Source organism: Impatiens glandulifera, chromosome 5 (genome assembly GCF_907164915.1).
Source record: "Impatiens glandulifera chromosome 5, dImpGla2.1, whole genome shotgun sequence".
Lineage (NCBI taxonomy): Eukaryota > Viridiplantae > Streptophyta > Magnoliopsida > Ericales > Balsaminaceae > Impatiens > Impatiens glandulifera.
In genome coordinates, this window is record NC_061866.1 from 15,103,954 (window position 1) to 15,123,718 (window position 19,765).

Sequence of the window (19,765 nt, forward strand, 5' to 3'; positions counted from 1 at the left end):
GGTTGGCTTATGAACGTTCCTTCCTTGAGTTGTTTAACCTGAAGACCTAGGAAGAAACTTAATTCTCCCATCATACTCATTTCAAACTTGTTAGTCATCAAGGTTGAAAATTTATCACACAATTTAGGATCGGTTGAACCGAAAATAATATCATCTACATAAATTTGAACGAGTAGAATATGTCCCTTTTTCTCAAACTTAAATAGCGTTTTATCAACCGAACCGATGGTGAAGTCATGTTCTAACAAAAATGCGGTTAGTGTGTCATACCAGGCTCTAGGAGCTTGCTTTAGACCGTATAAAGCTTTATTTAACCGGTATACATGGTTTGGAAACTCAGCACTTTTGAAACCGGGTAGTTGTCAACATACACCTCTTCACGTAGGTCACCATTTAAAAATGCACTTTTAACATCCATTTGAAAAACCTTGAAATTCTTGAAAGCAGAAAAAGCTAGAAAAATCCTAATAGCTTCAATCCTAGCTACAGGGGCAAATGATTCTTCAAAATCAATGCCTTCTTCCTGTTTGTAACCTTGTGCCACTAATCTGGCTTTATTCCTCGTGACCAAACCGTCTTCATTGAGTTTGTTTCTAAATACCCATCTTGTTCCTATGACCGGTTGATCTTTCGGTCTAGGGACTAGGTACCAGACTTTACTACTCTCGGTCTGGTTTAGCTCTTCTTGCATTCCCAAGATCCAATCCGGATCTGACAATGCTTCATCTACTCTTTTCGGCTCAATCTGGGATATAAAGGCGAAATTAAAGTATTCCTCCAGAAGTTGACGCCTAGTTCGAACAGGTTCTGAAGGGTCACCTATAATTTGCTCAGGAGGATGTTTAGTGTTTCTTTTGAGATTTAGTTCAGGGATGTCTACCAAATTACCGTTCACTTGATCAAGGCTAGACATATCGGTAGGATGAACAAGATTGTCAGACCGACCGACTTCCTCGGATTGAACTGAAGTGTCAGCTTCATGTCGTGGGACAATTTGATCCGGCTGGATTTCAATATTACCCATTTGGTCATGGACAAACCGCCTGAAGACCGAAGTCTCATCTTCACTGTTAGAGTGGATATTGTTGTTTTCCAATATGTTGTGTAGATCAAAGCATGATGTAGTATTATTTTCAACCGATTCATCGAAAACAACGTGAAGTGTTTCCTCCATGGTTAAAGTTCTATTGGTGTACACTCTATATGCCTTACTCATTACTAAGTAACCTAGCATGATCCTAGTATCGGTTTTTGCATCAAAAACAGAGAGTTGGGTTTTACCATTTATATGTATATATCATTTACAACCGAAAATCCTGAGGTACTTAAGTTTGGGAACCCTGTTAAAATAAACCTCATACGGTGTTTTGTTATGAAACTTGTTAATCAGAGGTCAGTTTTGTGTATAACAAGCAGTGTTGATAGCCTTAGCCCAAAAATTCTGAGCAATGCCAGAATCGGCTATCATGGACCGTGCGGCTTCCTTGAGAGTCCGGTTTTTTCTCTCGGCCAGGCCATTTTGTTGAGGAGTCCTAGCACTAGACAAATCGTGTCTAATGCCGGATTCATCAAGATATGCGGTTAAGGTACTATTGGTAAATTCGGTACCTCTATCACTTCTAATGCTATTAATGCGAGTTGATTTTTCATTTTGCAAATGTTTAAGTAGTGTAATCAGGTTTGATGCGGTTTCACGTTTAGATGGTAAAAATATTACCCATGTAAATCTAGAATAATCATCAATAACTACCATGGTGTAAAGCATACCTCCTAGGCTAATGACCTGAATCGGTCCAAATAAGTCCATATGAAGAAGATCTAAGCATCGGCTAGATTGGATATTTCCTTTACTCTTAAAGGTTGATCTAGTTTGTTTACCCATTTGACATGCTGAGCAAACCTTATCCCTGTTAAATACTATGTCAGGAATACCTTCAACTAGATTTTTACCGCGAATGTAGTTTAAGGTTTTTATGTTCAGATGGTTTAGTCTCTTATGCCACAACCAGGTTTGATCAGTCTTATCTATCATGCATATAGGATATTCTACCTTAGTTTTCCAGTCTACTTTGTAAATGTTTCCTAACCTATTTCCGGTTAGCAGTACGATACCTTGTGAATTCTTAACTAGGCATTCATGTTTAAGAAATTCTACCGTGTATCCAGCATCACACATTTGACTAATACTTAGCAAGTTAAAGCGTAGGTTTTCAGCTAAAAGTACGTTATCAATAGTTAAGTTACCATGGACAATCTTACCCTTGCCCACAGTTCTACCTTTTGAATTGTCACCGAAAGTGATTAGTGCACCGGTTTCTATTCTGATGTCGGTTAACAGGTTGTTGTTCCCGGTCATATGCCTGGAGCAACCACTATCCAGGTACCATTCAGAATTTCCTAACCGTTTCTTTAGATCCTGCAAAATGTACATATTTACAATTGTTTGGTACCCACATTCACTTGGGTCCACATGCGGTTAGTCCTTTGGGCACCCAGACCTTGACAAACCGGACAACCTTCTTTGCTAAGGTCTTAACTGTCCTTTTGGCACTTGGTTTTGGGTATCTCGGTTTTTCTACGAAGGTCTTAAATGAGGGTGATTTTGTTTTGACCTATGCGGTTGACGATTGGCTTTCCTATTTTTGAGCAGGTCGGCTTTTCTTTCCTCAGGGTCAAGCCATTTCTCAGAGTCGGTTGGACCAACATAGTTGTAGTTTAGTTTTTCTTCCTTATAGTATGCAGTCAGTTCCTCTTCAGCGGTCAGGGAGCTTTTAATGAATCTTATAAGAGGAAGGTTACTCCTTGTAAACCTTACTTTCTCTACGGGTTTTTGGTCTTTGGAGCTATCCTTTGTGTATCCTAAGCCGAACATGCAAAAGGGATGTCTGTAATGACTACACATTTTCTTTACCATATCACTAGATCTCTTATATGCGGCCATCTTATATTGGAGTCGGGCATTTTCTTCCTCGGTTAGTTCTCTAGCTGGTTCACTAGACTGTTCGGTCTTAAGTGGTGGTTCAGGTTCTGACTCGGTTTCTAAGGTGGAGGTTTCATCAGGTTTTATGACCTCTGGTTCAGTTATAACGGATATTTCTGGTTCTGTTGGAATGGGTACTATAGGATCGGTTCTAATGTTGAGGTGCTTAGGTAACATAGCTAGTAGGTTCTTATACTCTTCTATCATGTCATTCAATGCATTATATAACTCGTCTTTAGTAAATTCTTCACAGGGAGAGTCAAATACCTGTTCCTCATTTGGCATGAGGCATGTAAGTTCATCATCACTGTCACTGTGAGCCCATAAGCTTCCTCCATCATCGGCTATCAGTGCTTTCTGGACCTCACTTCCTTCACTGGTTTGTTGATAGTTGTTTCGGTTATCTTGGTTATCCGGTTTCCGGTTATCCCTCCTCGGTTTCCTACATTCCCACTTAAAATGTCCCAAACAGTTACAGTTATAACACCTTACATTGGATTTGTCACCATAGTTGTAGTTTGTTGGTTGGCTTCTTTTCATGAACCTCCCAAAATTCTGTGCAAGCATCGTCATGGCATCCTCGGTGAACTGTTCGGCGGTTCTGATCGGTGCAGGTGCAGGAGCAACCGGTTTTGTGGATGTGATCAGTGCTCTGGTTGAGGTTGAAGCCGAAACCTCTTCTTCAGTTCTAGACCTCATTTCAAACTCATAGGCCTTAAGATCTTCGAATACATCATGTAGCTTCATCTTACCTAGGCAGTTTGATTCCTTCATCACCATTGTCTTTATGTCCCATGCACTTGGAAGATATCTTAAAGCTTTCATGATAACCTCCTTGTTGTCATACCTCTTACCAAGAGTTGCTAGCTCATCTAGCACACTAGTGAACCGGTCATTGTACTCTTTCATTGTTTCTCCCGGTTTCATCTTGATGCTTTCAAACTTCTGAGTAGCTACCATTATCTTGTTTTCCTTTGTTCTTTCATTTCCCTCAAAGATCTGGATAACCGTGTCCCATGTCTCCTTTGCGGTTTTGCAGTCTCTGATCTTGCAGTACCTATTTCTGTCCACACTGTTGGAGATCCGGTTTCTAGCATGGTTATCCAGGTTGTTTCTTCTCCTATCTTCAGCTGTCCATTCTTTTCTGTCCTTATCAATAATTATCGGTCCTTCGGCCAGAATGGACTCCATCTCATCATCCAAAGTGATTAAGTGTAGGTGCATGCGTGCCTTCCAGTTGGCAAAGTCATCACTTTCTAGCATTGGTGGCCTATCGAAAGACATGCTTGCTTGAGTATTGAAACAAACTGCTCTGATACCAATTGTTAGGATCTAGGTTGCGGCTGGAGGACCGGGGTTGGGCCGGTTAGCGCGTCTCACTCAAAGGGTGGTGGTTAATCCGGTTAGAGATTAACACCGGGGTTTCAATGTTACACAAACTGTCACAAACCTTTGAACTAAGTTCAAGCGCGGAAGAGGTTTGCTTTCAGGTTGAAGCATCACACTTGTATGATAGGCAGAACCGGTTTCGGATGATGAAGGTTTGAAAATTGATGGGTCGGTTTCGGTAACCTGGTGATTCGGCTTGGATAGAGTTAAGTAGGTTAGAGCGGTGTCGGTAAGTTAGTACAGGTCGGTTAGGAAAAGGAACTAGCAGAAAGTAAATAACAAGACATATTTTATGGATGTTCGGAGATAAAGCTCCTACGTCACCCCTTCCTCTCGAAACCGCGAGAAGGATATTCACTAAGGAATACAATTACAATCCGATCGAGACTTATTTCCTACTCGATAATACCCTTACAATTTACACCGAAATTGTAAAATACACACTTCAACTTTAGCACTTAGGCTTTCTCTTAAACACAATCTTATCACTTGAATTAAATGCTCGCTTGTCTCAATTTTTCCCTTGTATGTGCCGCATTTACTTCTTCAACTGCTACTTTTATAGGTGAAATACGCCAACGGTCATATTTCACTTCCTTGAATCTGATTGGCTGAGCAGAGGTTCAGTGATTCAGTGATTCAGTGATTCAGACCCTGCGGTCATCTTTTCAGACCTGGCGGTCAATCTCACAGACTTGGCAGTCTGTTCTTTCGGTGTGTAAGACAAACCTGCTAGGTTTGTCTTTTACTCAATGTGGTAACTGTTGGTTAGACAGTTGTCTGTACTTGGAAGATCTCCTTTCTGACTTATCCCGAAGTGGAAAGATCCTGTAGGACTGTCTTCTGCAGCCTGCAGACTTTCCTCACACTTGTATGGATATGGAAGTGTTCAGTCTGTTCCTTTGGTATCATCTTCAACAGATACCCGAATTGTCATCTTATACTGGTCGGTCATCTGACTTAACCGAATGGCTTCCGGTATGATTGGTTTAACCGGACAGCTTCCGGTTATTCTTTTGCCTTCTAGCTGATCGGTTGTCTGGTGTTTCCGGTTTTTAGGCTTTGGTCGATCCTTTCTTTGTGTGGTGATGTTCCAAATGTTCTGGTCGGTTTAATGACTTGACCGGTTAGTCTTCTTAGCCGGTTCATTTCTTTGACCGGTCCGGTTCCTTGTTCTTGCATGGAAGGTTTATTTATGTTAAGTTCTGTGAACCGGTCTAATTTTATCTAACACTAGGTCACCTGTATGACAGGTGGACATGCTTACCACTACACCACTTAAGATGTTGATATCTAAATATATATTTATATATTTGATATGACTAACAATTATTGAACTTAGTTTTATCCAAAAACTATTTCATCAATCACCAAATCAAAATTGTTAATTTATTTTAAATCAATTAAAAATCTCAACCCAACAATTTCTCCATTTTTGATTATTTAAATTAAATTATCAAAACCAGTTTTTAACATTAAAAATTTCAACCCAACAATTTCTCCCTTTTTGATTATTTAAACTAAATTATCAAAACCAGTTGAGTTCATAATTTAAACATTATCTAAGCATTATCATAATCTAACAATCATAAAAATATTTCTAAGGTAAGAAAACTTAGACTCGAGAAGTGGCTTTGAGAAGATGTCAGCCACTTCAGGCTACTGATTGTCATATAATATGTCAAAGAAAACGGCTGTCCAGATGCCGTCTTGCTCTTCCAAACTGGTTTCATATTTTACCTGCATTCAAAGACAATAAATCTAGTTCCCAATTTTCTTTGGGTCCATGGCTTATTAGTCCCTTGGGAATCCATACTTTGATTATTTTTATGGATTTCCCATGTTGCGTTATGATCGGTGCGTATGATTTAAGCTTAGCAGACGTCTTCCTACTAGCAGCTAAACTGTTAATCTTAGAGGATGGTTTTTGACTAAAACTCTTTGACTTCCTGTCAAGTTTTAATATACCAGACTTACTAGCTGCTTCTATCTTAAGTTTCATCCAGCTAACAGTTGGCGGAACATAAGTAATCTCATCCTTTAAGGTTAACTCATCACAGCTTGGATCAGTTTCATTCTCAGTTAAGCTCCTTTTGACAAAGTTTATAGACTTAAACTTATTAGTTTATGGGTTTAACTTTTCACAAGACTTGTCTGAGTCATTGCCATCAAATCCTAAACCGAATTTGCATCTGACAGGCCTCAACATACTTATCTACTGTCTGACTGCATCTCCAGACTTCGTTCAGGAACCGACCACATATGTCAAACGTTGGTTTTAAGAAAATAGAGTTTGAACATTTTCCTTGAGCTTTTCATTCTTAGATGAGAGCTCAGCCATTTTGATTTTAAAAACTTCAGAATCATTGTTTCGAGATGAAGAAGAGATGTCAGATTTGTTTTTCAAATTTAGTTCATCAAACGAGTTTGACAGTTTCTTGTACTCAATGACCATGTAATTGAGTGCAGTAATTAACTCATCTCTTGAGAATTTTTCAGAGGAGAAATGAAATACCTTAGTGTCAACTTCTTCTTTTGCCATGAAGCAAGTGACCTCTTCATCATCACTGACGTTGGATGATGAATCATTTAAGTCGCTGTCGGCCCACTTGGCTTTGTTTTCAACCGCCATGAGAGTCTTCAGCTCTTTCTTGTTCTTTTTCTCATCTTTCGTTTTCTCATCAAGCTTCAGCTTTCTGTTTCCTTCCTTGAAGTGTCTCTTCTTCATGAATTTGCAGATTTTCTTCATGAAAAGAGCCATGGCATCGCTGCTAATTTGCATAGCAGAAGCCTTCACAGCAGTGGGAGTAGATGGCTCCTCAACAGTCACCAATGTCTTTGTTATGATGGTGGATGTGGGGTGCTCCTCTTCATTTCTATACTTCAACTCGAACTCATAGGCCTTTAGATCGGCCAACAAGTCAAAGAGCTCCAACTTATTGAGGTCTTTAGATTCCCTCATCGCCATCGTCTTGATATGCCACTCTCTAGGCAAAGCACGCATGACCTTGATCGCAACCTCTTTGTTGCTGTAAGCCTTGCCCAGAGTGGATAGAGAAGTGATAACCTTACTGAATCTCTCATCGAACTCAGTCATCGTCTCTCCAGGACGCATCTTGAAGTTATCGAACTGTTGAGTGGCAACCATGAGTCTGTTTTCTTTGGTTTGCTCGTTGCCCTCACACAGTTTAGTCAGCTTCTCCTAAATATCTTTGGCAGTGGGACATGTGATGATCTTGTGTATCATGTTGTCATCCAATGTCTTATAGAGGATGTCTTTTGCTATATTGTCGAGGTTATTCTTTCTTTTATCTTCACTAGTCCACTCAGATCTAGCCTTCTCAATCTTTATCGGACCGTCGGTGATGACAAATCACATGTCATCATCTATGGCAGCTAGATAAGCGTGGACTCTCGCCTTCCACACGAAATAGTTTCCTCTAAGAACATGGGAACATTGTTGATGACAGCCATAGACATGATTCAAATTCCTTAGAAGCTTGAGAATAGAAAGAGAGGCTCTAATACCAATTGATAGGATAGGCGGCACCAATAGAGACGGGGGTCTGGCTATTGATGACGATTTCGGATAAACGATTTGATAGAAATCCTGTTATGAATTAATATCTCTTTCTATTCTTCACAAATCCTTCAAACTCTTGAAACAGATTCAAGTGCGGAAATGTTCGTCGGATTTGAAGTTTTGAACCAATGAAAGATGAATGACAGAAAGTAAAGAACACAAGAAGTTGTTTATGGATGTTCGGAGCAAACTCTCCAATGTCACCCCTTCTTCCAACCACCGGAAGGATTCACTATACTTCTTTGAATCAAATACAGTTCACTAATCTAGCTAACTCTCTTTTGAACAAAACAACATTTATTCAACTTACAACACTGTAGTTTCCTCACAGAAAAGACAGTATGTAATACACTGTATTCATAGCTAGATGATAAGTGAGATGTTTGATTTCAGAAACTTTCTTAATTAAAAAATAAAGCAGCTATTTCTTTCTTGTATTTTTCAGTTAGCAATTTGTCAATTGTCTTAGGCAGCAATTTATTCTCGAAAAACTTCAACGGTCAAATCCTTCTTTTGGACACATGTCATCTTTCCGTTGGATGTACTATCCATGAGGTACTGGGTAGTACAACAGAAAAAGATTCTTGAGATCGTGGTAGTACAATGTAGTACATGCAATTTGAATTATGGCATACGTGGAGGTTATTCATTTATTGAGCTCTGCTGTCAGCTGCCTAGAACAGCATCTGCCTTCAGATGCCTATCTGATCATCTTAGTCGTTCATCTGATTAGAAGCTCCCATTTAACAGTCTATTACACGCCTCATCTTGGTCGTTCATCTGATTAGACGCCCCATCTGATCAGTCTATTAGACGCCCCCATCTAACAGTCTATTAGACGCCTCATCTTAGTCGTTCATCTGATTAGACGCCTCATCTTGGTCGTTCATTTGATTAGACGCCCCCATCTGATCAATCTATTAGACGCCCCCATCTAACAGTCTATTAGATGCCTCATCTTGGCCATTCATCTGCTTAGACGCCTCATCTGACATTAGACCCCCATCTAACAGTCTATTAGACGCCTCATCTTGGTCGTTCATCTAATTAGACGCCCCCATCTGATCAGTCTATTAGACGCCCCCATCTAACAGTTTATTAGACGCCTCATCTTGGCCGTTCATCTGATTTGATGCCCCCATCTGATCAGTCTATTAGACGCCCCCATCTAACAGTTTATTAGATGCCTCATCTTGGCCGTTCATCTGATTAGACGCCTCATCTGACATTAGACCCCCACGTCTAACCGCACGTCTAACCCCACTGGTTAGACTGCACGTCTAACCACGCATTAGACTCCCACGTCTAACATTAGACGTTTTCCAAATAATCAATCTATTAGACGTTTTTCATAAAATCGGTCTAACTACGCGTTGACTTTGAGTTGTGCCTGCAAATTAACAAAACTCTAATTATTAATTTTGCACCTGGTGAGATTCGAATCCGTGTCACCTGTATGACAGGCAAACATGTTTACCACTACAACACTTAAGATGTTAATATTTAAATATATATTTATATATTTATATATTTGATATGACTAACAATTATTGAACTTAGTTTTATCCAAAAACTATTTAATCAATCACCAAATCAAAATTGTTAATTTATTTTAAATCAATTAAAAATCTCAACCCAACAACACGTATGGGTTGATGTCGTTGGAGGCGTTCAACTATTGATCCACTATTGTGGGGAAGCGTCTTACTTTTGTTACAACGGACTATGCGGATGGATTTTGGGCGTTGGATCATGGATGATAATCCAACGCTCATCCAAGGGTCGTGAGGTCTGTAATGAATCCTCCAGATTTCGACTATAGCAGATTACGCTACATTTTCATCCTAAGGCTTGTTTGAAAATATTTTTCTTTTACACTTTTGCTTTGTTTTCATCCTACAAAATATTTTTAATAAATATGACATTTATTTTTCCAATATATTTATATATATATTTTGGTTTAATAAATAATTTATTTAGGATAAAATAAATAAACATTTATGTTAAATTATATATTTTAATTTCACTTAATTATTTTAAAATTAATTTGAGATAAAATGAGTATAACATTTATCTTAAATTATTTTATTTATTTATGTCATTATCCTTAATTATTTAAGATTAAATTATCATAATAATTAATTTAACTAATCATTTAATCATGTTTTGGTCTTGTTTTTAAATATTTTAATTTTATTTATTTAAAAATAATTAATTTAAAAATGAGTTATGCAAAATTTTAGTACTTAAACCATTCTATTGAACTTATTTGTCAAATTAATCAAATAAACTAAGCTAGCACTTTATATGATCGCGGTGACACCAAAATCTTCCTCTTCCAAGTAATGTTTGAGTGAACGAATAATCATAGTACCATTATTACTAACTTTTAGTATATATATATTTTTTCTATATGAGTTAATAATTTCAAGATGTCAACTTCCTCTCACCTTATATATAAGAGGTGTATACAATGATTCATCATTGGCTGTAATTAATTATTTGAAAGTTTTAATGAGAATCTAAATAATGGAAAAAAAAATTCCAAATGTTAAGTAGTGTAAAGGATATTTTCACAAATACAATGAAAAGCTAATCAAAGTAAAAAAAAATGAGAAATAAGGTTAGATCTAGACAAATAATTTAATCAAACTTTATTGTAACTACATGATAATTTGATAGTGAAAATTGTCTTTATCTTATTTTTGGTAATAACAAAATAATGTCTTGTAGATACATGACTAAATTTAATCAGTGAAGGGAACATGGTTTTTATGTTTCCAAAATAAATAAATAAAAATACTCTTTTTAAGTTAATTGTTTTTCATATTAAACATCTTCATTTCATTAATTTGTTGATACTCAGATAAATGGTTATCAATAAAATAAAATAATATCATGAACAAACTACTTGTTATAATTAGAACTAGTACTATTTTGGTATATTTGCACGATTAATGATATAAACAAAATACCAATTTTTTTATTTTTCAAATACCTTTTTTTAATTAGAATTTTACCTTAAATATTTCATCATATTAGTAACATTTTCTCACTTCGATCAACCAACAATCTCATTCACATATTTAAGCACCATTATCTTTTGTATTCAATCGGCCTTTCACAATTAATCTCTTGACCTCATTCCGAGAATTTTACTCAACTTTCTCATCATATTATTGACTTCACCTCACTTCGGTTAAATCAATAATCATCTCTTATTCCTCAATCAAATTTCAATACTTAGTCTCGTGACCCTCACTCTAAGCATTTTATACCTAACCATCACATCTATCATTCACAAATTTCACCACCACATATGATGACCTCACTCAGAGAATTTTTTACTTAATCAATCATCTCACATTCACAATTTAACCACTACATATCCCAATTGAACTCTCACTACTAATTGTGTGACTCCATTTCGAGCATTTGCACCCAACCATATCATGATCACCAACTTCTTACCATCATTTTGATCAACCAATAATCTTATTCACATATTTAACTATCATTATTTATTTTTTCTTAATTGATCATTTAGTACTTAATCTTGTGACACCTCACTCCTAGCATTTTGTACCCAAAACATCTCTCGTTAACCATTATTATATTTTTTCCCTAATCCTCAATCAAAATTTCAATACTTATCTCATGACCTCACTGCAAATACTTTGTACCCAACCATTTCATCGTTATTGACCTCTTCGACCAACCTCATTTCAAGCATTTTATACCCAACCATTTCGTCATTACAGACCTCTTCGATCAATCCTCATTTCTCTCAACCATTACTTCGGTCAACCAACAATCTCATTCATATATATTAACCACCACATATCTCATTGTACCACAATCGAACTATCACTAACTCATCGTTAACTATCTCATTCACATATTTAATCATCACATATTCCCTTGTAACCCAATCAAACTCTCACAATCTCATCGTTAACCAATAATATTTCTTATTCCTCTATCAACATTTCAACATTTTTTATGACCTCACTCCAAGCATTTTGTGTATAACGAATATTTTAATAATCTTATATATATTTATAATCTTATATATGAATATATAATTTATATAATTAATAATTTAAAATAAATTACTCAACATATATTTTAAAGAAATCTTTCCATTAAAATTATTATAAAAAAAACTTACAATGACAGAACCATCGTTGTATGTTTATAAATTAATTTTGTTTAATTTAAAATAGAAAGTTAAGTAATTTAGTTACATAACGATATATTCTAAGTTCAAAACTTATATCTGTAATTTATAATCATAAATTTTTTAAATCAACTATTACATATTTCGAGAGCAGTTAATCCACACACATCAACATCACCAATTTATTCTCACAAAATGGATCTAGTTTTTTGTTTTATGTAATTGATTTTGTAGTTAATAGTAGGTTCATTCTGCTTATTATTATTGTTTAAATTAATTATATATATATATATTATACATATATATATATATATTATATATATATAAATATGATAAATATGTACATAGATGACTTCTTACCTTCTTGCATAATTTTCCTTTTTTTTTAAAAACACTAATCTATACGTAAATGTTCCAAGCATCGGTTGGACTGAAATTTTCCTTTACTTTTGAACGATGATTTGCTATATTTGCCTAACTATCAAGCATGACAAACCTTGTCCTTCAAAAACTTCAAATTAGTTAAACCAAGAACCAAAGTTAGGTAAACAAATGTTTTTAATGGTTTTAAAATTAGCTACACAATTTTCCTTTTTTCTTTTAAAACACTGATGTATATTTTAAAAAACGTATATTATATAGAGATGGATATTGTTGTAACTTTTATCCATTTAGAGAATGCATGTAATGTTTTTTGTTTTTTTAATAATTATATCTAATCAACATTTTCTTTTCTTTTTTATCCTTGGTTAACATTTCCAATTGTTTCTCAATTTATCTCGATACCCTATTAAATAATGAAAAATTCATTAGATTATTCTCAGAGTTGTTTTAAATTGACATTATTAATAAATTTAACTATTGCATTTTCAAGAAATAAAAACACGACAAGCTGTCTTTCATTTATATTTTCTTAGAAGACCATCCCCATATTATTATGTGTCATGCGTTAAACACGTGCACACAAAGACAATAATCACCGCGAGCAAGCAACAGAAGGACCGACTCATTCAGCGCCCATCCCTCTTTAGCTTACTCCAATGAAATTCGTCCACGTACGAATTCTGCTACGTTTGCGTGTTTGCATTATATTCTGACACGTGTATGAGGTTCGGACTTTCCGGAATATACAGAAGTGTCACCGTTTAGATTAAAAACGTTCCTTATAATTCTCATTCTATAACTCTCTTAAGTTCCATATTAGTGTTTATGAAATAGAAGAGTACGATTTTCTCTACAGAAGGTAACTTAATTCCCTGCACCCTCTCTATCTTTATTTTCTTCCCATAATCTTATTATATTTCTTGTATTGGTTTTAGTTCCTTTTCCAGTATTTTGTAGAAACTTTCTTATGGATCAAGCAAGCCAAAACCAGAACCAGAACCAACAACAACAATCAGTAGCTGAATCTTATGGTTCAACAGTCCCAGACAATCCTTTGGCCAACCAACAACAAGCCGCTGCCCAAAACTATTATAACCTTCCACAGCAACAGCAAAATCAACATGATCAAGAGCTTCAATCCTTCTGGGCAAACCAAATGCATGAAACTGAACAAACAACCGATTTTAAAACCCACAGCCTCCCACTGGCACGAATCAAAAGGATAATGAAAGCGGAAGAGGATGTGAGGATGATATCGGCAGAGGCACCTATAGTATTGGCAAAGGCATGTGAGATGTTCATCTTAGAGCTTACTTTACGATCATGGATACACACTGAGGAAAACAAGAGGAGGACAGTTCAAAAGAGCGATATAGCCACAGCCATTTCGAGAACTGATGTGTTTGATTTCTTGGTTGATGTTATTAATATTAACGAGTTGAAAGAGGAATCAGATCTTGGTGAGTCTGAACCGTTCTATTATGTGGCTGACCACCATTAGATGAGAGGCCAAAGTGTGTTCATCATACTATGCTTATTAATGTAATGTTGGGAAGTTCAGTTTTGCTATAATATTACAATATTCATGTTTAAAATGAAAATTTAATTTGATATGAATTGAAAACTGAAATTAAAAAAAAAAGTTTAAAACTAATTTAATTGAAAAAATATATACAACATAATGTATATATATAGTTAATTCAAAAATGTTAATTCAAAATATTATGATTATAACTTATAAAATAATTATATTTATACTAAAGAAAATAGTATAATTTATTTAGACTGTGGGTTTTATAATATTAAATCACTTACTATAACCAACTATAAATAATAAAAACAATTAGAAAATAAAATAACGTAGAATCATAGCGCATTCAAAGTCTAATGACCCTTGTTTACATATAAATCTATAAATTAAGTATTTTATACTATAATTTTAAATTAAGTATTTATACTATAATTTTAAATAGGCTCCTGGACGTGAGGGAATACATCATGGGATGACTCGAGGTTTGATTATTCGAGGTTTATGCGTTTTAACATTGATTTGCGTGTTACGTTTCTTTTAAAAGAAACATTATTTTAAAAGATTTTAAAAATAATACCTGGGAGCTTTAGAAATTACTAATAGGATCAAGTGTTTCATTTGGTATGAAGAAATTGCACAAGGCATAACTTTTGATTCTGATCAAGTAATCATGATTACAGTGACTCGGTCCTAAGACCGAGTGTTATTCATTTGGTATGAAGAAATTGCAGAAGTCATAAATTTTGATTCAGATCATGGAATCATGATCTGTAACCTACAGTTAGTTCATATGATTATGAAGAACAAAATTCATAATATAAATCACGATTATTGGATCTTTACAAAGATCAATTTCTAAAAAATATTTTTAGGTCAAAATTTGAGATATTTTAAATAGGTTATTTTAAGGTCTGATTTTTGTTTCATTAGTTTTAAAATAATAAATATAGTGAACACAACCAAAACAAGAAGATCATTAAAACAAATTTTGAAGATTAAATCAAAGTACAAAATTTTCAAAAACACAGTTTGATCAAACATGATCAAAACGTTGTTAAACTCATTGAGAATTCATCCCAACATGTTTACAAACATGTTTAGCAACTATTTGAATCAAGAACACGGAACTTTACAAAATCTAGTTTTCAAGCTTAATTTTTTTTAAATTTTGATTTAAGTTGATTTGATATATAGAATGTTCATATATGATATAGAGAATAATTCTAAACAAAGAAATCACATGAACAAGCCCTAGAACAGATCAAACCGATCAAACTAAAAATTTTGAAAAAAATAAAACTTTCAATCAAAATTGAAATACAAACTTCTAGATTCATACCAACAGTTGGAGAACACCCCATGAATGTATTGGAGGTTATCCAGAAGCCTAAATTAAAGCTAGGAACGTCAAAGAAGATTTTCACAAAACCAACTCTTGGCCGGAATTAAGAACATTGATGTAGGTTAGTTGAGGAAGCTCAATTCAAGTCAGATTTGATGATCTCCGATCTTATCCTTAGTACTTATCCTTTTAGTGGCAGCCTATCTAGGGGATATGATAAGATTTCTAGGTTTAGGGGTATTGCTGGCGATGACGAGGGAGCACATGGAAGAAAAATGAAGATATAAGTGGTTATAGGCGGAGATAATGTTTCTGGAAGTATCGTCGACGGTGAGTCGCGTTTTTGGCAAGCATCCTGACACGACGAAGAAGACGACCCATAAAGGCGTCGTTTTGTGGTGCCATTAGGCGTTCTGTCCAGGCCAACAACGATTAGGCTAACGTGGTTAGCTTGTCCCGTTAATTGATCCGTTGTGGTAGGCTCGTGCTGGCTTCGCTACAACGGGTTGTGTAGCGCGTTTTTGGGCGTTAGATGATGCTTGGGTGCTCTTGAGGGCACGGATGCTGCTGTAAAAACTAAACATAATTCCTATTACACTAGATTATCAGATTTATTTTTTATGAAAATGTTATTTAAAATCGATTTTTAATTTGTTTTTGCATTTTTCTTCACCAAATAATCCAAATTTTTTTCTAAATCATAATAAAAATTATGATCATATTATTACATTTTTTTTGTATTTTTGAGAATTTTGTGGTATTTATTTAATTATTTTTAAAATATAAATTACACATAATTCCTGATTAAATTTAATGAAATAATTTTAACCCCATCTTAGGTTTTATTTGGATAAAATAAATATAATATTTTAACCTCAAATTATTTTTAGAATTTTGAATAATTTTCGTAATTAAGGTTTAATTATCACAATAATTAACCCTTAATTTGATTTTAATTCCTTTTTATGTTATTTTGAATTTAAAAATTCAAAATATTATTTTAATATTATTAAATAATAATATTTTTTTATTAAATAGGATAGATTAAATTTTCATGCTTACAAAATGCCCCTCTCGAACTGAGTTTGAGTAAAACAAACTTCGTTTTTAGAAAACGTGGGTTCAATGAATGAACATCTTAAAATTTGTACACTAACTTATATTAAGGTAGAAGGATAAAACATGGATGACATGCAGATGCTGGGGATGAATCATAATAATGACTCATAATTGGGAGAGCCATATGAGATTTCTTGGTTGAATCTTATTTGAGGATAGACCATCACAATAGTCTTATGCTTGTTGGGGAACAAAACAGGACTCCAACTGAGGATGGATAATAATAATAATAATAATTTTATCATTACAATGATTAAAAATGCCTATCAACAGATAATAAGGCTTGTCTGGTGAGTAAATTGTACTTTATGTGGGGAAAAATCTTATACTAAAGATTATTCATTAAAAGGTAAGATTCTCGTGAGGAATACTCTTTTGGGAATGGTAAAGGAATCATGCAAAAATAGGGATAAAACTCTCTAGGGATAGTGATAATAATCACACTACGTCCATAAAAAAATGAAATTTGTCATTGAAGATTGGTCATAATAATGACTCTCATTGAGGACTTACTAAGGGGAAGGATATTATCATCGTAGGTAAGAATTTTCTTTGGGTGTCTATCCTCAACTAGAACTTTCTTAGGGAATGTGAGCACAATTGCTCTATGGGGATGATAACAATCATGTCAATGATAGGATCGATGTAACCAATAGAGAATAGAGTCTGACTATTGATAACAACTTATTACAAACGATTCGATTTTAACTCTGTTATAAGTTAAAATCTGTTTCTATTCTTCACAAATCCTTCGTACTCTTGAAATGGTTTCAAGTGCAGAAGTGTTCATCGGATTTGAAGCTTTGAACCAATGAAAGATGAATGACAGAAAGTAAATAACACAGGGAGTTGTTTATAGATGTTCGGAGCAAACCCTCCTACGTCACCCCTTCTTTCACAACCGGAAGGATTTCACTAAACTTTTTGAATAAAATACAGTTTACTGATCTAGCTAACACTATGTTGAACAGAACAACCTCTGGTCAACTTGTAGTATTTAGAACAATATTCTCACAGCTAGACAGTGTTTTGATTCTTTCTCTCTTGAACTTAGAAGATGATAGAAATCAGTAAGTGCAAGAGTGTAAGCTTGTGAATACAGCTGATGAAATGATTAAGTAACCAGTGATTCGGCCGTTGTCATTGAGCATCTATTTGTAGTAGAAGGACACCAACGGTCGAATCTTCTTCATGGACACGTGGCAAGCGTCCATTGGAAGGTCGCCCATAGAACAGAGTACAACATACTCTGAGCAAATGGATAGTGGCCATACCAAACTGGTAGTGCGTTGAATATCCTCTCTTATATTGTCTTGTACTGGACAAACCGTTGGAAGGACATTTGTGTACGTGCCGTTCGTTCATTGGATACAATTAGTTGGCTTGTCAGACTACACAAGAGTGAGTGGAGAAGTGTAGCAGACAACTAGTTGATCGTTGGTAGAGACGTATGCTAACTTCAAACAACTATTGAAGCGAGGCATTAGACGTACTCCATTAGACTGTCTAGTCTAATAAAGTAAGTCATCAACGTCTAATAGCGTGTTCCATTAGACCGGCAAGTTTAATGGAGTTAGACTGCAATGTCTAACTACGCATCCCTTCAGACTTGTCTGAAGGAGTTAGACGCCAACGTCTAACTACGTATATGTTAGACCTCAACGTCTAACTACATATCTGTTAGACTGCAACGTCTAACTACGTATCTATTAGACTGCAACGTCTAACTATGTGTCACTTCAGACTTGTTTGAAGAAGTTAGACTCCAACGTCTAACTACGTATATGTTAGACTTCAACGTCTAACTACGTATCACTTCAGAATTGTCTGAAGGAGTTAGACGCCAACGTCTAAATATGTATCTGTTAGACCTCAATGTCTAACTACGTATCACTTAAGACTTGTCTGAAGGAGTTAGACGCCAACGTCTAACTACGTATCTGTTAGGCCTCAACGTCTAACTACGTATTTGTTAGACTGTAACGTCTAACTACGTATCACTTCAAACTTGTCTAAAGGAATTAGACGTCAACGTATAACTACGTATATGTTAGACCTCAACGTCTAACTACGTATCTTTTAGACCTCAACGTCTAACTACGTATCTGTTAGACTGCAACGTCTAACTACGTATCACTTCAGACTTGTTTGAATGAGTTAGACGCCAACGTTTAACTACGTATCTATTAGACTTCAACGTCTAACTATGTAACATGTTTAATTAGCCTGCTTAGACCATGTCTTTGTTATCAAAGTCTAATGCACCTGCACAGAAACAATTAGACAACTTAACTTTATTCATATTTAAACATCATCAAAATTTAGTTGTTTAATATTTCGTATTTTTCGTTAATTAACTATTTACTTAGTTTTTTCAAACAATTTCTTCTAAGTTAATTAACTCTTTATTTAATTTTTCCCAACTGAATCTCTCCTCACCATCGCTAATGTCACATCCCGAAGGATGTATCAAAGCCAACAAGGGGGATCCATTCTGAGTTCCTAGTTTTTCTTCTCTGAACATCTCTCGTTCACAGTTAATATTATCGGTCTTCACGTAATTTGTAGGACTATAGAATTCTTATCTGGAACTCCTTCACGTAATCCTGGGTAATATACCCATTTTAGAATTTCTAGAAATTATTAGGATAGTGTAGGATGATGGATCTTGTGAGGTAGACTATTTTGAAGGTTCTATAAATGTTATAAATAAAAATTTATATAGCCAGAGTTTAATTTATTTTTAATTCGAGATTAAAATAAAGTATGCTTTGGTCTCTCCAACAGAGTCGCCGAGAAAGCTTTAACCCCCAAGAATAGGCTCCCCTTTATAGCTTAGAGCGTGTTGTGGACGCGTGACAATACAAGGAAATACATCGTGGGGTGGCTCGATGTTCGAAATGTTTCAACCTTGGTTTTCATGTTAGACTTCTTTTAAAAGAAAACATTATTTTAAAAGATTTTTAAAACAATACCTGAGAGCTTTAGAAATTAATCATGTAAAAATAATTAATTTTCACTAGTAAAAACTTATTCAATAGCGACGAATATAGCGACAGGAAAATTTGTTCTGTCCCTAATAATTAATTAAAATGGCTGAACATTGTATATACTCATCAATAAGGACGGTATAAAAGAACTGTTGCTATTGGCATGCATCAATTAGTTGTAAAATAATTTTAAAAATATTAGACCACAAGTTCAAAAACCACTAAATTAGTTTTCTTAATTATATTTTGGTAGTTAGGACATTAAAA

General features: G+C 34.9%; 1 protein-coding gene across 1 annotated transcript; it reads left to right on the forward strand.

The window, feature by feature from the left end:
- Positions 1–13,426: 13,426 nt before the first annotated feature.
- Positions 13,427–14,086, forward strand: LOC124940528 (nuclear transcription factor Y subunit C-2-like). Its single transcript, XM_047481054.1, has one exon. It carries the CDS (start codon positions 13,484–13,486, stop codon positions 14,015–14,017), a length of 534 nt encoding a protein of 177 aa, XP_047337010.1. The 5' UTR covers positions 13,427–13,483; the 3' UTR covers positions 14,018–14,086.
- The last annotated feature ends 5,679 nt before the right edge of the window (positions 14,087–19,765 follow it).